The sequence below is a fragment of the Candoia aspera genome, chromosome 1 (genome assembly GCF_035149785.1).
Source record: "Candoia aspera isolate rCanAsp1 chromosome 1, rCanAsp1.hap2, whole genome shotgun sequence".
Classification (NCBI taxonomy): domain Eukaryota; kingdom Metazoa; phylum Chordata; class Lepidosauria; order Squamata; family Boidae; genus Candoia; species Candoia aspera.
This window is the reverse complement of record NC_086153.1, coordinates 80,565,056-80,591,562: the sequence shown is the minus strand read 5'-3', so window position 1 is coordinate 80,591,562 and position 26,507 is coordinate 80,565,056. Positions and strand designations below refer to the sequence as shown.

General features: G+C 40.1%; 1 protein-coding gene across 1 annotated transcript in view; it reads right to left on the bottom strand.

Annotated features, from left to right (window-relative positions):
- Positions 1–10,059, bottom strand: part of AGPAT4 (1-acylglycerol-3-phosphate O-acyltransferase 4) — a 73,491-nt gene extending 63,432 nt beyond the window's left edge. Inside the window, exons 1-2 of the mRNA XM_063307784.1 lie at positions 9,967–10,059; positions 968–1,210 (exon numbers count right to left, since the gene is read on the bottom strand). Of these exons, the coding sequence (XP_063163854.1) occupies positions 968–1,145 (178 nt within the window). The 5' untranslated portion in view covers positions 1,146–1,210; positions 9,967–10,059. The remainder of the gene's footprint in view (positions 1–967; positions 1,211–9,966) is intronic.
- Between the last annotated feature and the right edge of the window lie 16,448 nt (positions 10,060–26,507).

Genomic DNA, 26,507 nt, shown 5'->3' with positions numbered 1-26,507 from the left:
CTGAAATTGGAGCAGGAATGATAAAAGATCTCTAAGGCTATCAAAATGCAGTAATGGGAGTAGAGGGGCTTCTGAGCCATCTTATGTCTAAATGCAGGCAACAGAGGAGAAAGAAGGGGGTTACAATAAAGACAGAGGGTAACTGGGGACATTCCCAAAACATTGCTACAAATAAATATGATGGTAGAGGCTGATGCTTTGCTTGAAGCACAACTTTCTTTCTCTCTCTCTCTCTCTCCCCCCTCCCACCCTCCCATCTTTAAAGGAAAGATAAGGCAGCGAGCCTGGTGGATAATAAGGGACATTCTGGGGACATATTGTTGCTTGTCAGAAGGATTAAGGGGTTGTGAAAAGTCTAGCATAGGCACTGAGCTAAGGTATCAGGGAAAAGCTGTGACAAAATCAAGCAACCATGACTGCTGTGCAGATCAGGAAAAACCCTTTTTTTCACATTTAAAATCTGCCTGCCCTAAATAACACTCTTCGTTAAAACAAAAGGCACTTGAGTAAATGAACTCCTATAATGCAAAAGAAGCAATATAATAAACTAGACTGCACCTTCTATTGTTGGCTATTCTTGATTTAAAAAAAAAAAAGACGTGGATTTGGAGGTCCCTCTCCATGAAAGACACGTCCTCAGGAAAGTTCTGCAGCATCCATTCTACTCTGCTAGTGCACAATCTCCCTCTAAGCATAGCGCAGCTGCCCTTTAGTCATTTTTCTCAATAATGAACTTTAGCACAGATGAACTGAGATTAGTACATGAAGTACTGTATATGTCCAATGAAAGTGAGAACTTGCAAAAGAAAAAATTAGAAAAAAAACTTCTTTTTTAATATGTATCCTTCCAGGAATGACTCTCTGAAAATATTTTAGTTAAACATCTTTTTTTTTTCACATTTAAAATCTGCCTGTCCTAAATAACACTCTTTGTTAAAACAAAAGAAAGAGAATGAAAGCATCTTACGGCTTGAAATGCAATAAGACAGCTTGCAGTTGACTTTTCTGAAAAGTTGCTTGTTGAATGGCCACAGAATTAGAGTGAAGAGTTGAATGAAGTTGATTATCAGTCCTGATACTATAAGTACGTAACTGATAAGAAGGTGGCAAATGAATTGAGACTTCAGAAATCCAATGATGTCCATGGTTTAAGGCAGCAAGGCAAATCCTCCAAAAAAGGAGAAAACAGTCCTCAAATTCGGAAAGGGAACTGTAGAAAGACAAGAGAACCATAACGTTAGAAATAATCTACATGGAGACTCCCAGAATTATTAGACTCTCTGAATTCTTTTCATCAACCTTTTACTTTAATGTTGCCCTCCCTGAAATCCACTACTTCTAAATCGAAGCAGTTTAAAAAAACATATGAAAACACACACACACACACCCCCGATACAAACACCTGTTGGTAACAGCAATATGAAAAAGAAAGAATCTATGATATGTAGAAAACAGCAATAAAGTTGCATGCTCAGACTCCCTGCCTTTCTATAGAATTAGATATTTCAGTTTTAAAATATGACATTTTTAACAGTTCAAAAAGAGAGCTGTGTTATTCACAGCAGTAACAGGTGCAGGCCCTGTAAGCGCTTGGAGAGTTTGATTTGATAAAAAAGACGCTTGTCAGAATTTGGTTCTTTGCTGCCCAGGAGACCATACAGAACATGTTAAAACTGTGGTGTTACTTGGAAAAGTACAGGTCACTTCTGGCAACTCTGAAACTGAAAATAAAAAAATAGACAAATCATTTAAAGTTTACTGACAATGCCTTTGGATCTTAAAAATTCTAGAAACATCTAAACACTTCTGTTACCCATTCCAAGCAATAAGGAACAAACGTTTTGTATTCCTTTTCCACTTGAACTCAAGAAATTCTTCAAGAACTTACATTTGTTTTTTGTGCAAAGCAATAGATCCTATTATTGCTATTATCAACCCTTCACTTCTACTTCAAGGTCAGTATTATTCATGGTGTGCTGTTTTCTCATCTTTCCCTCTCCTTGCATATCTAGGAAAAGGAATATTCTTCCTGAGAGATCTCACCAGAAAAAGATTATAGTTTTGAAAAGCTATTGCTACATGTACAAATCCATAGAAAATATTATGAATGCTTGAGGTTGTTCTTATGGTCCATCTAATCAACCCTGATTCTTAGTGACTGCAGAAACAAGTCCATGCAGTTTTCTTGGCAACATTTTCAAAAATGGCTTGCCAATAACTTCTTCCTAAGGCTAAGAGAGAATGATTGGCAAAGTCACCCAGCTGGCTTTCCAGCCTAAGAACTAATACTCTCCCACTTCTAATCCAGTGTCTTTGACAACTGCATCAAACTTGCCCTTTTGTGAATGCTATGTCTATCTGTGACGAACCAGTCCAGCACTAGCACTTAGACCACAAGCACATTTCAGAGTGATTTACAAATACGCTTTCCTTTAGCTGCATTGATTCAAGTCCAGATGACCTTATGACACCATAATGCCAAAAAAATAAATAAATCACACATTTAAAAGAAAAACATGAATTACTGAATTGAATCTAGAATCATTTGAAATCTAAGTAGTTCTTTTAAAGTAATTTATTAGTTAATAATGTCTCCATCCTAATTCCCAAAGAAACCTGCTCCTTCAAGACAGCTCAAGTTTACTTCCTCAAACTTCACCAGAATCCTTTGAAGTGATGACACAGTTCTACTTTCTGAAGCAAAAAAAATACCCAAATTATGAAGTTTTTGCTAAAGTAGTAAGAAGGAATACACAGTAATAAAAAGGGATATTCTGAAGCCATATGAAATTAACTACTGAAATCAGAATACTATTCATTCCTTTACTACATTTAATACTTGGTCTTGAATATGCTCTACGGACAGACTACCTCAGAGATGGTGTTTAGCCAATTATTATTTGCAGAAATTAGCCTTCCCATTTATTTAGTCTTATAAGATAGGAGGAGGAAATAAAATGTAAAATGTTCATGAACTGCAAACAAGAGAAGTATTTGGCATACCTGGTCAAAATTTCTCAGCAACTTTTTAAAAAATAGCTGGACATTCAATTAACAGTCACCATCCTCTCATATTTTTTATGTTTTATTTCAGCTTTGTTAACGATCTTCATTACTGGACCAAACTTTTCTAGAACCAGTATAATGAATTAATGTTCTTTTCCCATATTATGTATATACCAATATGTTATATATACATTATACATATTATTTTATGTACAGTATTATAACATATTATTAAAAAATCCAGTTGCTAAAAAGATGAGAATATCATTTTCTAATATTACCAAGGATGTTGCAGGGTGGACCGCTGGTAAGTATGATTATAGAAGTCAACAGTTTCCCAAAATAGGAAGGTATCAAGTCAATCCAAATATTTATGGAAATCCAATTTATGAGTTGTAAATAGCTGGTTAGGGAGAGGCAGAGATTTAAAGCTATAAGCATGCTGAATAGGAACAAAAATGCCAAAGGCACTTAATTCATGTTCTGCACTTTAGAGAGCCTGAAGCAGAAGATAAATTTTGAAAAAGTAAGACAACAGAGACCAGGCACTGCACTCCTCATCCATAGGTTATTTTCTTCTGTTGACAGCACTATTAAGACAATACAAAGAAAAATCGTTCTTTCATTCATTCCTAAAGTTTAGGGTTTGAATGCTTTTTGTGTCTGGGTGCCATAAATCAGATTTGGACTGATGGAACCCAATTTCTGGGTAACTTGTATCTTTCACTTGTTTATTTAAAAGTGTGACAGAAAATATAAAAAAATCAGATCTGGTAAAAACATGATGCAGCAAGAATTACCCTAAGTGACATGGTCCTGAATGTGAATAAAGTTTAATATGAAATTAAGCCAGCCAAGCATTGATTTTAAAAATTCCTAATTCACAGGAATATGGCTTATAGTTCATTCTAGAGGAAGGTAGGTAATATTTCCATTAATTATAAGCAAAGAGGAGTTCTTCTCTGGAAGAAGAATGGGTAAGCTTTATGATAGCAGAGTAGGTTGGAAATATAACAGCATCATTCAGAATAAATTATCAGCAGAAAAATTACACGTCACACACAAATGAACAGTAAAGTGGTGGAACAGTAGTAAATACATATTTAAAAAGATTAATTCAGTGGATCAGGAAGTAAAACTTTCCAAAGGTTTTGGAATAGAGAGCTTTAGACTCCTTAAAAAACTTATATATGGCAAAAGCTTCCATGGACTGTAGTCCACCAGAATGATAATGAAGGGGATGAGAGATTGTAAACAGCAAGGACAGAAAGAAATGAACTACAGAGAACACTGAAAGTGATATTATCTTATTTTCAGCAGCTGTTCACAATGTGCCCAAATATTCATTGTGAAGCTTTCTTAAACTGGTGTATGCTTAGAAGACTTATTGATCAGCACTCCCTGAGATGTCTGCTTCATATCTGGGGGGTTATTTAGTTATCAGACTGCATCATTTGATGCAAATGACATTATATAATGTTAAATGAAGCTTACTCTACCCTATATCACTAAAGGGAACGAACAGCATGATGCTCCTTAAATAAGCAGGATCTGTAGCATGACCTAAGCTCTCTGAACTTGTAGCACATTATTTTTACATCTACTGAAAAGTTCATCGTTACAGACCATAAAACTGTAGGGTCAGTTATATAAATTGTAGCAGCTGAATTACCAAAAATGAAATGACCTTCATTTATCTTGCCTACAAGGCTGATTTCACCAAAAGCCATTAAGAAATATTTGCATTTACAATGATCAGGATAAAATTAATCTGCAGAAGTATGAGCTTATTCAAAAGATTTCTCAAAGATCCAGTCATCTGCATAACATCCCATTTATATTTCCTGGGCTCACGTGGTCGGTTCCTTAATCATTTGTACCAGACTGATCCGTTTTCTGAAAACTGCTTGTTACTTTTGGTAAGAGGAAGGGTAAAACACTAACTCACCTAATAAGTAATCAGAATTGTTTGAGATGTCATTTTGTGACAGCTAATGTAGATTTTATAAGGAAGATGATTAAGTCTACATAGTGTGTGGTGCAGATTTCAAATTGGTTCATTACAGATTCCTGGGTACCCTGTTTTGCATAGATTTGCTGAATGAACCCAGACTGAGCAGGACCAGGATTTGTCCAGCCATTCACAAGCGCTGCTGCTGCATGTAAACAAAGATAACTCCTGTTCTGGCTTTGGGAGAACTGCATCCCTTCACGAGTTGTACTCTCACTAAAGGCTGCATAAAGTCTTTAAAAGCTTTCTTCAAACTTGGACCAGACATATATAGAATGCTGTGGTGAACTGCCTGTCTGCTAGGCATTATCACAAAATACATGAATGAATAAATAAAATCACAGCATTTCCACCTTCAAATCACCATTTTAACAATCATTCCAGGGGAAGGGAAATTATCACAAGAGAGAATGATCTGGGTAATTGTCAAGTTCTTGGTTGCTCCACCTCCACAGAAAACAAGATTCTTCCATAGTTGCTTTACCAAAAGAGGATAGGATAAAGTCACACAAATCTAGGCACGTGGACACTATTTTCCCCCATTAGAATGTAACTGATTTCCCAGATTCCCAAGGTGGAGTCTTTCTCAGTTTCTTACGTATTGGTGGGGAGGCTGTTCCTTTCACTGATGAAAAAGAGAAATATTTGGTTAGAATAGGAAACTCTCTCTGGTGCTAAAAATGCTATTACAGTAGCAAAGTCAGAACTCTAGATATTGGTCCTCATAAAATGTAGGTCAGTTTTGCTACCTTTTCTCAATGGCAGAACAGAAGTTGAGAAGCCAAAGAACAGGAATGTTAGTCTACCAAAATAGATGATGATCACTGAGGTGTTTCTGAAGCTAATGACACATTCTTTCTCTGACTTTTTGAAGAACTTCCATAAGTGTCTTGGTAAATGTATGCCCCAAAGGGGGATAAAAGGACTTAAAAACCCAAAGAAATAAAAATTCACATTCTTTCAAATTTAAAAGGATTTCTAAAAAACTAATGACCAAATTTTCAATTTCTCTTTCATTAAAAAAACTTGTTCTCAAAAACAGAGGAAACCAAATGAATGGCTCTGCCATATTCATACATACAAAATTCCTACAATCAAACACTGAACATAATTGCAAATTTTAATCTCAATTACAGATATAAAATCTTCAGAAATTTTGAACAGAAAAAGCTGACTTATTAAGGGGAAAGGAAAATTGAGTAAAAAAAAAATTCTGAGAAACAACCTATCTATATACACATGCAATATTTTAGCAGCCTTTAAAGATACATAGTTATTATGTCACTTTATAAAAACTAGTATATAAAAGTTGGTTTGCTCATAAAAGTACATCTAGTCTATATAATTGAAAAGTATAATTCAAACAATAACAATACATTTATTGACAGATTTTATAGTAAAGCCTCAGTTTTCTGGGCCTCCATTCAGTGGACTTCAGATGCAAGAGACATTTTTGTTTAGATTTTACTCAAAGAACGAAAGTCCGTTATTAAAACAGTCTAGATATTACATTATTTGAGCCAATGTAAACATTTATGTAATTGTCACAGTAGTACTGGCCAATCATTAACACAGGATGGGCTGCTTTTAGCAACAAAGTACAAAAGAGACTACTTTATGAATGTCAGTACCAGAAAGGAAAGCATTTCTACCTGCTAGGTCAGAGAGTACTTCATACTTCAGACCGTGTTGGTGAGGAGTGGTGAGTTTAGTAAAAAAAAAAAAAAAATTACCCATCCCCTCCAACCACCCCTGAGGTGGCTGGAAGCTGTGAGGGCCTTCCAGAGTGAATGAGAGACTCTCCCCTAGGGTGAGAGACGAGAGGGGGAGTCTGGGAGTGTGTTTGTGTAAAAGGGCACTCAGCCCCTGAGTGAGAGACAGGGGGTGGGTGATGAATGAATGAGTGCCCCCTGTTGAGCAGTGAGAGAGTTCAAGGGGGGGCATAGTGAATGGGGGTTGATGGTTGGGCTCTGATGGTGCCGAGAGAGGAAGCTGGTGCACTGGAGGGCCTACCATCACCCTCTGGGAGATTGACTGTAAGTAAGGATGTATCAATGGAAGGAGGGAGCCAGAGACTCCCGAGGTCCAGGAGTGGGGGCTAATGGATCAGGAGTCACTGGGGGCTGTGGGGCAGGCTCATTATTGAGGTGGTGATGGGTAGGGGACGTTATGGCGGGAGCCAGAGGGCAGGCCATCTTCGGGGAAGACAGCCCCGGTGTTTGCTACCGGTGGCGTGTTCCGGCCCTTTCACTCAAACCCTGGTCAGCAGATCCATAGGGGCCCTCGTTTCTGGCTGCTGCTTTTTAATGCCAGGTCAGTTAATAACAAGGCCCCCCTCATATATTACTTGATCACTGAGGAGGGAGCAGACCTGGCATGTATTACTGAGACCTGGCTGGGCGCTGAAGGGGGCCTTGAATCTAAAAGCATTTAAAAGCTTATCAAATTATTTACATGAGCATAATTGAATTTTAGGCTTTATCATAGGAGGAGTTAACCATACATACGATGAGAATATTGACATCTTATTAGTTTAGTGACTTATTGGAATAGAAATGGCCTGCTCCTGAACATTGGTTCTAATGAGATATGCAGGTGTGATGGAATGTGAGGGTGACCTTGGAAGACGGGAAGAGATGCCACCTAGGGAATTATCAGATGAACGAGAAAGGAGCCCGCAACAGAGTAAGGGCCAAAGAAAGAAACTTAGGAAGGACCCACCCTAATTACTCTGGTGGTAAATAGGGAGTGTGGAAGATTTGTACTTCAGACTTGCAAGAGTCTGTTAATGTAGCCTTACAATAAAGTAGAATTAGCTCATCTCATTGTGTTTCCTGTCTGGTTTACCTGGGAGGGCTGACATTAATCTTGCAAGTCTCAAAGTACAAATCTCTCGCCTTCCTTATTTACCACCTGAGTAATTAGGGTGGGTCCTTTCTAAGTTTCTTTCTTTGGCCATTACTCTTACACACACCCACAAACTCTCTCTCTCTCTCTCAGGAATGAAAAGGACCCCTGATCCTTTTACCTATTCTTGCCTTTCCACGCAAGATAGTCCAGGCTGGAGATGGGCGGACCTGAACTTCTAGAATTCTGTAACCAGCAGGGTTATTGCTGAAAATTCTGGGAATTTAAGCCACACATCTCAAGGGTACCTGGTTTAAGGAAAGTTGCTCTAACATTTCAGATTCGTAGTAACCAAAATACACACATCAAATCAAAACATAACATAACCATTCAGTTCAGCAGAAGATTCACACAATCACATTTCACAGTTTTGATGTTGTTATATAAACATGTGATTTGTGTTTTACCAACTGCTGGTGCATGGGAATAGTAAATCTGAGCAGTGTGATAGCTAATAAAATATTGTCTAGTTGTCAGCAGGATGTGAGCTCCCAAAGCATACCACAGTAACCTACTGATGTTATAAAACTTCCTAAGAGTAAGGTCTATTGAGGACTTTACTTTCAAATATTTAGTTTGTCTATTTAAATTAGTTTCTTCTATATTTTTCTATACAATGCATCCAAAGCCATTAAATCATGTTACATTCATATTACAATGCCATCACTGTGCAACATGTAGTACATTCAGCTATATGCTATTCTAAATAAAGCAGAAATTCCTTATTTTATGGGGAGTGCACATGGGGTAAATTGTTAGGTTCACATAAGAAACTGGAATGTCCAATCTACGCAAACAACCTAAGTAAGTGATTTTGGGAAAGCTCTCCAAGAATACACTATGCACATCAATGCATAGTATTTTGCCAAGCATAGTACGCACCCAGTGCAATTATTTCCCTTCATTTGTACACCAATGCCAGTAGCTGTTTGCATCTTTCATAGACGAGTTAAGTGGTTCTAAGGACCAAAACCATCTCAGAGATCAAAAGCATCTTCAGAGTTGAAGAGCAAACACCGTTGTTTTTCATACAGATTAAATCACAGCAACAGATTCTGCCTGCAAGCAAAACACTTAAAAGGGGGTTACCAGAGGGCACAGCTCTTTTTACATCAGCTGATTTCTGCTTGTTGAAGCAAATGTTCTGCACACCTATGAAGCCAAATGTTGTGGCTGCAACATTTGAGCTAACAGATACAGCATTTGATCCAAGCATCTGCTAACAGCCTTGAGATGGATGCAAGAGATACAAATACCTTTATTAAGGCACAACTTGTGATACTTAACTAGCAGTTTACACAGCTTTAGTTTTGCTGAAGTGCATACACGTTCGCTAACACCTTGCTCTATTTCATTCGCAACTAATTGTTTTAGGCAACATCACTGTCTTCCTCGGCGAGTAAAGCATATTCAGGAAAGCATCTGCAAATAGAATGTCACAATCGTCTGTTTCCTAGGTAACCCGTTCCCTCCCCCACCTTTTCCTTGGGCTTGGGGAAAAACCAGAAAGGGACATGAAGGAGAGCAACACACGCACGCTGGAAACCTTGCACAAATAAATGCGTCCCAACACACCACGGGCCTTGCTGGGGCCATATAAAACTACATACAAAAATATCAACGATGATTATTATTTTTCGGCTGTTTCCATGGAAACGGTGACGGGGGAGAAATATGTTGCATGACACCGGAGAGAACCCGCATGGACCCGGACAGTTCTCGTCGGCTTCGACTCCCTTTCCTCAAAAAGATATATACATTTTTAAAAACCGATACCAAAGGGCTTATTTTGTAAAGGAAAATCGCAAATCAAGTCCAAGTCCCCCCCCCAAATAAAGAGGGTGCCAATCGAGTCCCTTCAAAAACAGACCACCTTTCTCTCTCCCACCTCCCCGCCCTTCCGTTCACTCTCATCAAACTTGATGCTTCTGTACTTGTAAAGGGCGACATCCCAAGCAAGGGAAGAGGGGCGGAGGTGGAAATGTCTGAGGCGTGCAAAGAGAAAGTCCCCTGGAAGTCACAGCGAGAAAAATCACACATACCTCGTGCTAACCAACCGCTGACATAGATGCTCCGGAAAAGCCGAGCGAGAGCCTCGCAACCCGCAATCGCCGCTTCTTTGCCTGGGCTGGAAGTCAGCCAACGATGGGCGGGGGGCGAGAGACTCCACCCTCGGGGCGGGTCCTTCAAAATAAAATTGAAAAATAAATTAAAAAATAAAAACCTCAGCTGACGTTTCTCTCCCCCTCGCATGTCACTTCCTTTTAAAACCGCGATGGGGGGGGCGGGGGGAGGAAGAGGGAGGCGTACGGCTCGACTTCTCTCCAGGAACTCGCCGATTACCTAGAAGACGCCGCCCTTCCCCCAGTCCTTTGCTTTCCCCCAGGAGCGAAACCGACTGCCAGACAAAAGCTCTTTGTGGAGCATCGTCCGCTTCACCGTCCTCGCTTTCTCTCCCGGCGAAAGAGAACAAGAACCCCCTCCCCGGGTTTTCCAAGCTGACATCGCTGCCAAGTCTGGAGCACGTGCTCCAAATTATGGTTAAATAAACAGCACCGTGAAGGTAAAGATAGAAGTGCCTGGTAGCACCCGTCCCAAACACCTTCTTGCCAACATTATTACCAGACATCCCAAAGACAATCCCCACTTCCATGGCACATTGAACAGCCACTCAGGTGTAGGGACAATGCAGCCACCCTGGAAGACATATATGGGGTCCCCTCACCAATCTTTGCCCAGGATGAAGAAGCTGCTTGGACAAGCAGTGAAACGTTTCTACCAAAAAGAAGGGAATTCAGTTGCCAGGACTCAACCTAGACAATTCCACCTGGATGACTGAGAATCTTCCTTGACATTATCATCAGAGGCTACAGTAGGAAACAGATTGTGATTTCCATAGCGCTACTCTGAATTGCAAATTCTCGGGAATTCGTAGAAGTTACCTGGCTCTTGGAGAAACTTTTGCAGCATTTGTACAAGCAATGTTGCTGGAGCCTAAGTACGTTTAACTGGAATGTGGCTTATGCTCAAGGAACAGGCACAATCATCTTAAGAACAAGGCCTGCACTGATTTACATTCATCCTCTTAAAAGTCAGAGGATATGTGCTTCTAGGCCAGTGTTTCTCAACCTTGGCAACTTTAAGATGAGTGGACTGGGGATATGCTGGCTGGGGAATTCTGGGAGTTGGAAGTCCACACATCTTAAAGTTGCCAGGGTTGAGAAACCCTGTTCTAGGCAGTAGTGCCCCAACTTTAAATAGGCCTCAGACACCTGAAGAGGGTCATCGTTTCAAGCAGGCTTTGACACCAGCAAGACACAAAGTGGAATGGTTAGATTGGAGGCTACAGAGAGGAAGAAAATAAATGGAGATCTGCCCACATCAAATGCTCCCTTTTGGGCCTTCTCTGGTAGACTGGATCTAGTCAGTATAGGTCTTTCATGGCTTACTCTCATCTCCTGAAGAGATGGCTGCTGCTCCTTGTCATGGTTTCTCATGGCCTTCAAACCCCTACTGTTTGGACATTGTGCCCAGGACAGGAAGGCTTCCAAACCTGGATAGGGAGTGAATTTTGCTGCTCCAAAAGGCAGGAGCAGAATCAGTGGGTTAAAACTACAAGGAAGCAAATTCAGGCTAGACATCAGGAGGAACTTCCTGAACATATGAGCTATGAGTCCATAGAACAGACTGCCACGTGAAGTAGTCTGTTCTCCTTTGCGGTGAAAAGGTGAAAGGTCCCCTGTGCAAGCACCGAGGCATGTTTGGCCCTTTGTGGGTACACCGCTTTTGCGACGTTTGCTAGACGTTTGCTCTCCTTTGCTAGAGGTCTTCAAACAGAAGCCGGATGAACATCTGTCAGAGGTGCTTGGATGGTCCCTGCATGGACTAGGACTAGATCATCCCTAAGGTTCCTTCCAATTTCATTATTCACTTACTGATCTTCATTCTCATCCATGGACACATTGCAGGGCAGCAACCTGTAACACTGTGACCACACCCTGGCTTCTATAGCACGTAGGAGAGGCTTTGGATAAAGAATGTTATTCTAGTCTGCTGTAGTTCCAGGCCTATAATGCTGAACCTGATTCATAGGTGTCTGCTTAGTCAATAGTAAGGCTATTTATGGGGTGAAGACTTGACTCTGACTTGCTTTTAACTATTGCATAGGCCTGTTTGAATGTTCATGCATGCACAGTGCAAACTGGGTGGAAAAGGCGAAAAGCTCACTGGCCTTGTATTCTCCTTTAATGCCCCTCCGTGCTGTAAGGGTTGAGGCTGACTCTGAGGAAGGGGAAATTGAAACCCATGCTAGGCAAAACCGGGAAATTGAAACTAAGAGTGACTCAGCAGAGCAGGAAAGTCTTGAGCAGCTGATTGGGCGAAATCAGGAGCTGGATTCAAAGCCGCCAATCAGCACAAGGGAAAGGCGAGTCGAAAAGCGCACCAAGCAAAAGGAAGACCGACTGGCTCTGGAGGAAAAACGTCATGAAGGGAACACCTTAAAAAGGAGCCAGCTCAAGGACCGGGTGGCTGGAGACAAATGTTCCACTGAGCTAACAGCTTCCTCAGGAGAAGAAAAGCTAGAACCGTTCTCAGAGCCCTGTCCTGTAGCCATTATGGAACCAGAGCCTTCCCAGCCTTCTGAACCTTGCCTTGCTACCTTGCTGTGAGCCCCAGCCAAGCCTTGCCTTGTTGCCTCACCACAAAATTAGTTGAGTCTTGCCTTGCTGTTCTGCCACGAAGCCCAGCCAAGTCGAGTCCTGCCGCCTTGTCCTGAAGCTCAGTCAAGTCTTGCCTTGTTGCCCTGCCACGGAGTCCAGCAGAACCAAGTCCTGCTGTCTTGCCTCGAAGCTCAGTCGAGTCTTGTCTAGCCGCCCTGCCACAAGGTCCAGCCAAGCCCAGTCTTGTCGCCTCGTTGCGATCCATAGCCGAGTTTTGCCTTGCAGTCTTGCCGTGTTCTCCAGCTGAGGCTGGTTCAGTCGCCTTGCCCCCAGTTCCTGCCGAGTCCTGTCCAGCCTCCCTGCCATGGTCTCCAGCCGAGTCTTGCCTAGCCGCCTTGCCGCGATTTCCAGTCAAGTCCAGTCCAGCCACATCGTCATGTTCTCCATCTGAACCTGGCTTCGCTGTCTTGCCAAGCACTCTGCCATTGCCCAGTTGGGCTTGAATTGAACTGAACTATTATTCAAAAAACAATTGCTAATTGTACATAGCTGTTTGTAAATAAAGAATTCTGTTTTACTTTTCTGGTTGCCTCATAGTCTAAACAGAGCACATGCTTTGGAAGGGGGGGGGAGGATGTAAACTTCCTGCTGCAGAAATTTCCTTTTAATATGTAAAAAGAAGCCATGGAGGGGAAAGGATCTGTCATCTCACCTCCCCCCACATACAATTTCTTTTCATGTGCTTCAATGTCCAGATTGGGTTAAGGATTTCCAGCACTACCCCACAGATCTTAAAGAAAGCTTCACTCTCCTCTGTATTTGTGTGCACTGGTATAGTTTCTGCTGTTAGCCTTTCTATCAAATGCTACATGCTAAATTAAGGAACTGGAACTGCCAGTTTTCCTAGTTCAGAAGTGGAAACAGTGAAGACAGCCTTGCAAGAAAAGTTCAAAAGTCTGAAATCAACCAATACTGTGTGGTTCAAACAAGAAAGATGTGGAAATCCTGAATAATACTGTGCAACAAACAGAAATTTGTATAAGTTTGGACTAATTGTGTGTCTGTGCGTGTATGTGTTGTTTGTATGTTCAGAATCTCATTAAATTTAATGCAAATGTAGTATAAAAATTTTGTAGGGGATTTTAAAAAAAGATCCAGAAAACTCAGTGATAAATAATTTTGAATTTTCACGTGTTAAATGGTATTTGCTAATCAGAGGGATTAGTAGCAATTTAAAAACATTTATGAAGGCTTAAACTATTGACAAGTTCAATCTACTTTGTTGTAAGTAAATATGCTTTAAACACACACACATACGTAAAATAAAACATCACATACACATAGTACATAATTTAGGTACATGAGAATAAATGATAGAACTATAATCCTCAACCAAATAACCACATTAATCCAAGAAAAAAAATGACAAACATTGTGAAAAGATAATGCCACAATAAATCTGTTGGCCTTCATGGTGCTATAAGATATCACTTAACTGTTTCACTTGCACTCAGATCAATATTAGCTTAGAATGCAGTGAGCAAAACATGGTTAGTGAACTCATCAAATTTGAGCAATTTGGTGGAACAATCAGTCACACTTAACAGATCAACCATTTTGGCATTTACAAAAAGAACATCAGTAATCTTTAAAAAGTGATATAGTGATATACAAAACCTTTTACATATAGCACATTAATATTTATCTTGCTGAATGCTGACATGTTTTAGAAATCCTGTGAATCCATTCCACTATATCATGTGAAAAGCGACTTGGCAGCTGAAAGCCTGCATGTACACAAACTTTTTATTTATTTCACTTGGTGACTGTCTTCATTGTTAAGTCAGGATTTGCCTAAAATTCTATACAATAAGCCACAGACTCTGGCATATAAACCATGATGGCCAGTTTCCAAAAAATGCAATGCCACAAAAAGTAAACCACATTAAGGCTTATCAATGAGCCCACTGTTCTGATACTACTTTTTCATTGCACTTTAATCCCTGCTTTAAACAAATCTTCACATGGCATAGTTTGGGCAGTTATTAGTCTATTAGGTGATCTTTAATCATTAACATTTGTATTGGAATGTACAGATTTGATATGTATTGAATATAAAAATAATGAGTGTTTCTAACAAATAATATACCAATAAAATATATTTTTTTTAAAAGTGGCATTTGTATAACATATCTGTTCCTTCTACATAACATCTCAGCTCATTCATATAATTTCTAACATTAATCATTCTCTAACAAGTGAATTATTGAATTTTTCCAATACTAAGCATGAAAAATTCTTGCATCCAGAAACAGTTTATCTTTAAAGACAGGATATTGGCTGGTCCCCAGAGAAAGCAGATTCACTGCTGGAATCATAAAGGTCTTTTTGACCTTTATTAATACAACTGGCCATTGATGGGGCAGAAGTTCACCTATGCCACTTTCTTTCCTCCTCCTATGACTGGCTAAGACAGAGTTTTTCAAATGTTTTCAGGTTGTAGAACCTGTTAGCTTAAAAAACAACATTCACAGAAATCCTGCTGTCTTATCTCTCAAACTCACCAAACACCCGCAGGTTCTGGGGCTTTTCGGTGTCAGCTGACAAGCCCCACACATTCCACTGTACCATACAAAAACTGCTATGTACATTCCTCATTGCATTTGAGTGATTTTATTTTCCCTGCTCTTAGTCTCTCAGGGAACTCCATCAAATTCTTGTGGAACCCTAAGGTCCCATGGACCACACTTTAAAAACCTAAGACATTATCCACTGACAGGAATAAAGAGGAAGCAGGCCATGTCAACTGTTTGAATGCTCTGCCTGATTTCTTCCTGGGATCCCGATCATCTCTTTCAGAATCAACACCTTCAGATGTTTCTACACAGAGCAGGTTGTCTGTGGCCAATAGCCAATCAGAATATGATGGAGATTTTTAAAGAAACTGTTGGTCTTCTTTGTATATCTATTGGGTCTTTGAGACTGGGAGTGTTTAAGAACAGAAGGGATCAACCAAACAATGAGAGAAGATGCAAGGTTAAAATAGCATTCTTCTTCCTTTTGCAAGTTTGATGGAGGAGGGGGAAGGGAATAGGATGGAAACTATTGCTCATATTTTAATATATTATGGTTTTTGAAAGACCTGGAGGGTTTTTCAAAAGGGACATCTAATAGATCAGAAAGAGTGAATAAAGTTTCCTTGAAGCTCTCAATGCTGTTTTCTCTTTTTTAAGAAATAAATTTGTAAGCTTCAATTAAAAAATAGCTTCTGATGTGGGTATACTTTTTCTGAGCATCAACACTTTGTTTTCTGTGAAACAGATGTTGTATTTTGCTTTGTGGGGACCAATATATAATTGAGCATTTTGAGCTCAAGCACCATCTGATGCTCAGTTTCTTGAGAACTGAGTATTGTAGCAGAAAACTGTTTGACCCCGCAAACCTCTGTCTTCTATTTAGTTTTTTGTTTTTTAATCTTCAGCTTGTGTTTGGGAAATTTGTGTCTGTGATTGGCCACAGTGCCATGGCAGTGGAGATGGAAAGTTCTTCCTTGTGGCAACCAATTGGTGAGATGCTCAGATGTGCCCACCAACCCAAACTGATTAGGGACCTTTGGTTTATCTGTTCAGTGCTTGAATTTTTTAAACAACATTTACTAGAAGTCTGACAAGGGGAAGCTATAAAAAAGCCTTTGCTTAGCTTCTTTACAGCTAAACTTGCAGGATTGAATAGGGTATAAATGCCTGAAGATTTCTCCCTTCACTGCTCTATGGTTTTTCTTTGTTTTGAAAGAGAACATGCAGTAAACATCCAGCTGGAAGATGAGAGTTTTCACTCTTTTAAATTCATGGGCATTCTGCCATTCATTTACACAGAGCAAGGATTTCATTCATCAATAATAATTGGAAGACACTGTTCCTTAAATAATTGATTCACTATGAATTACAAGTATGGCTTCTCTGTAGCTTGTGACTCAAGGTCATAATTCAGTTGTTCAAATCATACTTTAAGATACTGAATTAACTTGTGATGAAATTATAGAAGAAGAGAAATTTGAAGCAACCACAACTGCTGGTACACAAATGTGCAAGGAATGGAAAACATGTGGGAATATTTTCTTTGCTAGAGTTGTCTCAACCATGGGAAAAAAGTACATTTAATGAAATAAAAGCAGATGGCTGAAGTGTGGCAGCTATGCCAGTTGCTGAAAGAGAAGTAAAAACCCAGTCTAATTGGATTTATAAGGGGTCGGTGGGGGGAATAAGTGATTGCCACAAGAAATCTGTTCCATCTTTTGAACTTTTCAGAATTAAAAGCATATCTACCCTAAGGATCAGCTGCATTGGTCCCCTTCTCAATGCAGTAAAAATTAATTCTTTTTCCTCTTATTTAAGAGTATCTGTAGTCATCCAAACTAGGTGGAAAGGATTTCCTTAATCTGATTGGCTACAGTATTGAAACAAATATATAAGAGAACCAATGCAGCTGATCCTTGGGGTAAATATGGAGGGCATTCAATTGTAGTGTCCATGGGGCAGTCACAATGCTTCCTACATTTCAGCAGAATTTTATAGGTTAAATTTGCTAAGATATATAACCCAACACTATGCTTCATTTACAATCCGTATTTACAAGACATGATTACCTGTCTTACACATGCAGTTTTTCTGATGGCCATTTTTGCTTGGGCCAGAGATATTTGAACAGCCCACTTCTAATCACCCTGGAATGATGAGATTGAGACTGACCACAGGGTGAATTTTTAATCCTAAATAGTACAATCAACATCACTAATTGATTTTGCCAGATAAATACCTTCCAGAAAATTTCCCTATACTACCAACATAAATGTTTAACCTATTTGTCAGTCACGCATGTATTGAAGATGCCTCTAGAGCAGTGTTTCCCAACCTTAGCAACTTTAAGATGTGTGGAATATGCTGGCTGTGGAATTCTGGGAGTTGAAGTCCACTCATCTTAAAGTTGCTAAGGTTGGGAAACACTGCTCTAGAGAGAAGGAATAATCTGGAAAATACATTTGTGCAATCATAACTAGTTCAAAACCAGTTCTAATTAGAGTTTTTACTGAGAGTTTTTAGCACAGCTCTAAGCTTTCCATATTTGCATGATCTTACATTGCAGTATTTATTCAGCAGCCAGTGTGATTTATTTGTGCCTCAGCTACCATACTGAGAACCAGCTTGGTGTAGTGGTTAAGGCACCAGGCTAGAAATGGGGAGTGAGTATATATGAGCACGAATTTGGGATTTCTTTTGCCCCAGCATTGCACAGTTGCCCTCTACTGTGGCTGTGTGATCCTGGGAAACAGAGCAGTGACTTTAAGGTACTGCAGACAGATACTATGTTTAGGTTAATGTGCTATAAAAAATGCTAGCACACTACCATTTCACCATCATCATGGTACAGGTAGCCCCCATTTAGTGACCACAATTAGGACTGGCAGCTCTGTTGTTAAGCGAAGTTGTCACTAAGTGGGAAATCACAGGAAATCACGTGACGTTGACTGTGCTTTCCTTTCCCCCACTCCCCTGGCCTTTGGAATGCCTCCACCGCCACTTGCACACCCTCACATGCCCTCTCCCACATGGCAGCAGCCCCCTTAAGCCCTGCTGTACCCATGCCGTGCCTTCCCAGCCACCCACGCACCCCTCACCCCCTCTCCACCTGGCAGCAGCCACTTACCTGCAGGGATTGCCATCACTCAGTGATGCGGTGACTTGATGTCATGCTTTACAGCCACATCACTTAGCAACAGAAATTCTGTTCCTCATTGCCACCTAACTTGAGGACTGCCTGTATAGGTTGAATAAATAAAAGGAGAATATACAGTCTTGTCTCACTCCTTTGGCAATCTGGAGCCAGTCTGTTTTGTCATTTTCTGTTTGTACTGTGGCTTCCTGACCTGTAGATAGGTTTCTCACGAGGACAATGAGATCTTCTGGGATTCTCATTTTTCTAAGCACATTCCACAGCTTGACATGATCAACACAATCAAAGGCCTTTCTATAAACAATAAAAGACATACTGACTTCTTTTTGGTATTCTTTAGCTTTCTCAGTTATCCAGTGGGCATCAGCAAGAATGTCTCATGTTTCTCAGCCTTTTCTAAAGCCAGCTTGAACATCTGGCACCTGTTTTTCCATGTAATAACAATAATAATATATTAAGGGTCTAATCTGTGTTGAATGATCCTAAGCATTATTTTGCTAGCATGTGAAATTAAGGATATTGTACAATAGTTTGCACACTCTGTTAAGTCTCTTTTTTTGATATTGGCATGTACACTGACCTCTTAAAATTTGTTGCTCACTTTGTCATTCTCCACATTTGCTGACATAGTTTGGTTAGAACCTTTACTTCATTCTTCTTCTGTTTGCCATATTTCTGTGGCTATTCCGACAGTTCCTGTAGCCTTCCAACCTGGTAATGCCTGGAGTGCTGGTCTAACTTCATCTTCTAGTACTAGAGATTCTTGTAAGTAGGGAATATCTTCCAAGGTATCTTGGATGTTGAGATCCCTGATGTACAGCATTTCAGTATATTCCTTCCATTTTTGTTTGATCTCCATTGAATCAGTTACTCTCTGTCCATTGGAGTACCAATTTCAAAAGAGAGATTGTTTAAAAGACTTTCCTTGCTTTTCCATGTCTGTTTCACTCTTCATGTATTAAGGGTCCCATTCATTAATGGAGCTTTGCTGGAAAGAACATTTCATGTCTTTCACAAGCATTGTAAAAGTTGGTATCCCACTATTTCAGTATTTTTAAATACAGTTACAGAAAAACTGGCATTATGTGACAGAGGCTATTGGGTGTCATTTGTGTATGCTTCCCAATATATTTCCCTAAATTTATTTATTTATTTATCAAATTTTATCACCAGCCATCTCTCCCCAAGGAGGGACTCTGGGCGGTTTACAATACAATAATGCAATATTTCCCTAAATGTCTTACTTGGCCCTCCAAATTGTGCCCGGCTTTTTAAAATGTGGATTCACTTAGACATCCATTTCTTGACTCTGCTGCATGACAGGTCCTGCTTTGGGAATGGTTTACTACTTTCATTCCTATTTCTGATCATTTGAGCTGTCTTCTGGAATAGAAAGATCAGCTTAAAAATATCTATTTGTCATGCCTTTCTGAGGGATCCTGGTTGGCTTTATAATGCAATCTATTGCTCTAAAATGTGTGTATAAAGAAACATAATTGATACAAAGCAAATAACTGGGCTCACACAATAAAAATCCACTCATCCAACTGTACACAAGAGAAAAAATAATTGCTGGCATCCACATGTTGTGTGCTTTTGTCTGGCCATTTGTCAAGAGATGGAAAAATAGAAATCATAATTACAGTCTGCTAGCTGGAAGGATAATGTAGTCATGGCACTTTGCAACCATTCTGGCAAATGTGCTATTATGAAATGTAAAGCTTGTGTGTGTGGATATATGTGTGTGTGGTGTGAAGAAAGAGTAATGGCGTGCATGAGCCTGGAGACGGGAAGGTGGGGTGAGATAAGAATTCACAGAAAAGTGTATAAAAGTTGAGTTCTAAAGGGGACCAGATATGGCTGGGGGCTGTGGAGAAAAGAAATCTAGAAAATAAAATCCCTAGGGTATCCCTATAAGGCAGGTGGTTTGTCAGTGGCTTGGCATCTGCTGATTGATCCCCCTTCTAAGCCTCCCTCCCTCCTGGCCTTGTGACCCTTAGTGCAGCTTACACAGCCTGCTCTGTGTTTCCTAGTGCCCAAAAACACAACATGATGAGAGAGCAGAAATACAGAAAGTCTCTCCCACACAAATATGCGTTCCTTTCTCCCCTGCCTTTGGAATGCTCACCCCGGGTGCTGGGATAAGTAGCAAGAAGGGAACTAATATTTGTATTTACATTCATTGGAGAGAAAGGGATTACAAGAGAGTAAGCAGGCACACAATGGGGAATACACATCAAAAGGAGTATGAGCCTACTATGCAAACAGCCTGGTGTATTCCCCATTGTGTGCCTGCTTACTGTCTTGCAATCCCTTCCCTCACTTTCTGTGAAGGGGAAAAAAAAGAAAAAAAACAGGTCAGGCACAGGACTACACGTACTGACTGTAAGGGCAATTACATGACTGAGGGATGCTGTGAAGGTCGTAAATGTGGGCATTGGTTGTAAAGTTATTTTTTCAGCACCGTCGTAACTTCAAACAGTCACTGAATGAGGCAGTCGGTAAGCGAGGACTACCTGTATAGTTAGGTTGCAGCCGACACTGAACTTGGAACAGAACAGATCTGAGCTACTGGAAAGGTCTTGGAGGATGGAAAACCTCATCAGTTGATCAGTATGTGGGGAGGGGGAATCATTCAGAATTGGGGTTCATCCTATTGTAAGGAAATCCACAGAAGAGTAACCTCCTTTGTTTGCAGCCACACTTTTCTGTTATGTTGGGTTGGAGGACTGTGAGCTGAGGGCAGGCTGCAGAGGAGAGGAAGAGATATGGATCTTTCCTTGAATTTTCTTGTATTAATTTATCTTAGGATCCAAGCTCTTACTTTAGTTTGATTATATATTTTCATGGCATAATAATTTCTTGCTTTTGAATGTATTTCCTTATAATATCAACCCACAAATATCATGAAAGAGAGAGAGAGAGAAATTCAATGAATTAATGAAAGATCTATGAATCATAAGACCAATAAAAAAAGTCAGCAGGAAAGGAGAATATAATGGAGGAAAGATATGTTGGCTAAACTGCTACCACCATAACCATATTGGAGGAAAGCAGGAATGGTTACCACTGAAGAATTATATTGCGCAGTTTGATGTTTTTGATGCTTTTAGTAACAGGATTATAAGCAGAAAAGAGGAAATGGCAATGGTGACTGAATCATATTGCTTCAGTAAGGAAGCTGGTTATGGGCATCATTCATATTTTAAAAAGAGAGAATCACATTGCATTTTATAGACATTCTCCATGGCCTTTTCCCTTTGCCCTGCTGACATCATTATGCTGAAATTCTGCATGGATATTAACATTGTTGTAATAGACAAAGAATTTCAGTTTATTAAAAAAACCTGCCCTTTCTTACTTCTTCTGCTAGCAATTATCTGATCTTTTTCATTTACAAAAGAGAAGGGAAAGATGTCTTCTAGGTGAAGTAACTCATGCTCAGTGGGATTTGTGGCTTTGTGATTTTATTTTTGGACATGTAGTCAGAGGTAGGGTGGTGTGTGTGTGGAGTCCCTAGGAGTCAGGTGGCAGATAAATTTAATATATTATTATTATTATTATTATGTTGTTGTTGTTGTTGTTGTTGTTGTTTTGTTCTGTTCAAGATAAGCTAGTGAGAAGGGGTTTTGTATTCTAATAACTTTTCTGAGTCTGATATAGAGGGATGTTTATACTGCACTAACTTTATTCTTCTTTTAATCCCTTAAGACTCACTGACATAGATCTGGTCTGCAGCTGCTGAGAACAAAGATGTCATTTCCCTTGGCTTCTGGCAGTCTAACCCATGGGAGACTGCTGTTTTATGGTCTCCTCTAAAGCTGCTGCCATTCAGAGCACTCGTAGGCAATCTCCTGATCTCTCCTTCTCTGGAGAGACTCGAAGGATCAGTCCACTCACCAGTTTTTCATTCTTCACAGCAGTAGTCATCTCTGTTCATTTGTGGAGACATCTTCAGTCAGCCATGACTCACACTGGAAGCCCAAAAAAAGAGATTTGGAATATTGGTTATTTTTGTTGTAAGATTTGAAAAGCAAGTATATAATTAAATAATATACTCAGGGGAAATTACTGAAACTGAACTAAACCCATATTAGGAACTGAGGCTTAATGAAGGTTGCAAATGGACACTAGAGGGAACCAAAGATCCAGTCAGAAAAGAGTTAAAATGGCTAAGCTGGCTCTAACTTTTCTTATGTTAAAGAGTTTTTTGAAACATGGACTGAAATATTAATAACCAATATCTCAGAAAGTATACAGATTTCAATGGATAAACTTTTAGAAGACAAGAAAAACTTTTAAAAACTTTAACCTGACATAGACATTATAGAGATTGAAGGCATGGAAGACAAGTAAGTTGAGATTACCAAAATGGGAATACAAAAGACAAATCAAGAAAAGGATCTGGACATGGAACAGCTGTGACAAGAAATCCTGGACGATGCCTCTTTATGGGATTACAAAGCAGGCTGGTGAAAACTTTGAAGACTCCTTTTAAATGCCAAAGAGTGATGAAAGATCAAATCCTGCCATTGGGATGATTTAAAGGTCAAGATTGCGCAGAACAAAAAAAAAGAATATGAAGTTGGACTATTTGACCAGGGATAAACTATTTGTTTGATATTTCTGGTAACTCCTAATGGACTTTTTGCTGAACTAGGATTGAAAACATGATGGTTTCTGGATTGCGTATAGATAAAAATTAGGCTATGGGGAGAAGAGTGTTTTATTTGTTATCTTTAAAAGAAGATGAAAAGTTATTCTATTAGCTTATTCTCGGTGTGATGAAGGTTGGAAGCCACTTCTTTATTATTGTCTTTGTTGCTTTTTTCTTTTTCTTTTCTTTTTTCTGCACGTTCTGAACTTTTAAATTTTTTTTCTTCTAGTTTAGTTTGTATTAGTTTTTACTATGTTTATTAAAAACTTCAGTAAAATTATACTATCTATCTATCTATTGAGAGATATATATATCTATATGTATCTATATGTATCTGTATGTATCTGTATCTATATGTATGTATGTATGTATCTATATCTATCTATCTATCTATCTATCTATCTATCTATCTATCTATCTATCTATCTATCTATCTAGAAAAAAAGAAACATAATCTACAGCACTGATTATTGTACGTGAATAATATGAGTTATGTGTTTTAATTTTGATTGTAAACCGCCCAGAGTCCCCTTCTCAGGGGAGATGGGTGGTGATGGAAATTTGAAATATAAATAAATAAATAAATATTCATCTATCAGAGTGAGTTACCTATGGAATGAGAGAGAGATGACCTTGCTCTGAAGGAAGCTTGGGTTTCACTGGCATTACGTGGTCTGTTAAAGGTTTTTGATGCAGGGTACCCAGAAGGCCTGGTTATGTGTTATGTGCGTGGTGGAGCCCAGTGGTGGTCTATTTCTTTGCGTCTGATAAGCAACTTTGGGGACTTGGAATTTGCATCAGAAAAGCAGCAGAAGGCGGGTAGGGGGGAGAAAAGAAGAGCTATGTTTCTGCCATTTATTTACCCCAAATGGAATTCCTCCCAAGATCACACTAGATTTGCCTACATTTTGAATTATGTATGCTTTGGGGGCAGGGAAGGAAGAAGCAGCTGATGAGTGAACAGGCTTAGCAACCTTCTCACCATGGTTTCAGTGGTGGTCAAATTTGGTTGACAACTTTAAGAAGAAATTTTATTAAGGGCGCTGATGGACATTTATTTAAAATGGTAAGTTCAGGGAAGACCTTTTGAGACTGGCATGCCCATTTGGAAAGTTGAATATAACTGATGGTAAAAGTGACCTCCAGGGTGGGTATTAGCAACAAAACCTGTGAGGCGGCTCCTCAGCATCCACCCCTTCTGGTTCCTTCCTGGAATTCTCCCACCCCAAATGGTCTCTATTTCCTTACCTTGCTTGGTCTCCTTTTATAGGCAGATGGACTCTTTTCCAAAGAAAGGACTGGGTTGCACACACACACACTATTGTGTGTGTGTGTTTTTTTTGCTTATAAAATCAAGTGAAACATAGCTCAAGAGATCCCTGCATGTACATTTGGGCTTATGGATAGCACTGTGAGGTTTCAGCCTGCTTCTGACTCTGAAAACAAAACCTATCAGGAAGCACTTGGAGAATCAAAACCAGGAAGTGACTCAGCAGAGCAGGAGAAATCATAGGTGATGATTGGACAAACTCTGGAGGGAGATTTGAAGCCTCCAATCAGTGCTCGAGAGAGGAGAACAGAGAAGTGTGTGAAAGAGAAAGAAGCGTGATTGGCTGCTAATGGAAAATGGTGTGAAAAGGAGCAAATAAAAAGGCAGGCACGCCAAGAGCAAGCTGCTGGAGACAACTGCTCCTTCGGGCTCACAGCACCTGTGGAAGAATCCTTACCAGTGTCAGAAGCCTTGCCTGTAGCCAGCGTGGAACCAGCGCCAGCGCCTTCTGCCCTCACAGAACCTCCGTCTGCACAGGTTGCTCCAGTAGAGCCTCTCCCTGCTGTCCCTGCTGAGCACAGCCTCGTGTCCAGCTCCAGGCCTTGTTGCTTTGCTCCAGCGTGATTCGAGTGTGCTTTCAGATTTCAGCCTTGCCTAAACACCCCAGTGCAGTCCAGCCTTGCCTCCAGATCTCAGCCTTGCCTATGCGCTCCAGCCCAGTCTAGCCTTGTCTCCAAGTTCAAGCCTTGCCTCAATGCTCCAGCCCAGTCTAGCCTTGTCTCCAAGTTCAAGCCTTGCCTCAATGCTCCAGTCCAGTCCAGCCTTGTCTCCAGATCCGAGTCATGCCTAGGCATTCCAACCAAGTCCAGTCCTGCCTTCAGAACCAAGACTTGCCTAGACACTCCTGCCAAGTCTAGTCTCATCTCCAGAACCAAGCCCTGCCTAGATACTCCAGTCAAGCCTTGTCTAGCCTCTGTGTGCCAGCCTGATTCAGTCTGTGTGCCAGGATACCAATCTGAGTGTTCAGCCTCTCCTTTGCTATGCACTGTAGCTCATTCCAGTCTTGCAGCTTCAATCAAGAGGATTAGCCAAGTCCTGCCTTGCTGTCTTGCCACAGTCTGACCCTGTAGTGTTGCTTGCGTGTCCTTTGCCACCTGGTTGGACTTGACATATTCTAATCTGTTGCAGAAATTTTACTATTGTAAATAGTTTATTCAGTAAAGAATTTTATTAGTACTCTGCCTGGCCGTCTCATAGTCTGAACAGGACAAGAGCATTGTCTGTCCTAGTAGCTTCAAGAAGATTACAAATGTATCTAGCAAGCCAAATGGTGGGATGTTACCTTCTGCACGTTATACAATGTTACCAACATTAGCAATAATGTGCATGTACTTATCTGCCGTCACAACGAAGTTATTATTCAAGAAAATTAAATTTGTAAGAAACATTTGTAAATGTATAACAATTTTATTCATGAAAATGTCAATGGCAACATATTTTGCTTGCCTTTTCAAGTGATTTGTATTCTTTCAAGTCTAAATCTAAAAATAAAATGTGAGTGACTGCCATATTAACCTAGATATTAACATCTTTTCACTTAAATATGTCTTGGCACCGGGCCATAGAAGCATTGTTTTTCATGCAATGTGTGTTCCTAAATTGCTATCCAAGCAATAAATACTATTGGAAGTTTAAAAGTTAGTGTTTTTGTAGATTTGGTGGGAAGAGAACTGGGCTTAACTGCATCCTGCAATCCCTGGTCCAGCATTCCAGGAACTAAAGGATGCAAATCCTCCTATCCCTGAGCTTGTATTCAAGGCTTCCAATAGATGGAATAGCTAATCTGATTGACTGCCATTTCCCTGCCAGTCTGGAAACCTGGCAACTGAAAGGCTCCCCAAAAGCAGTGCAGTGTTGGGGACTGTCCTGGGGCATGGGAAGGGTTCACAGTTGTTCATCCTAAGCCTTCCCAACTGTCCAACATAGAGTTACAACTCTCAGGTTGGGGATCTACATGGAACCTTGAGTGTGTTTTTTCTGCATTGGCCTTAGAGGAAGCTGAGAAAAGCATGCTGCTCCCTTGAGCATTGCTGGAACTTATATGGGGGAAGCAGTCATCTAATTCCATCTCTCTTGAAACAGAATACAGGTAGATTTCCAGCAGCAATTAATTTGTTCCCCTGCAAATCATGAAAATATTATGAAGGCTGCCAGGTCCCACAGTGGATCAGAAATAGAATGGACCACAAATTGCTAGGATCTGGT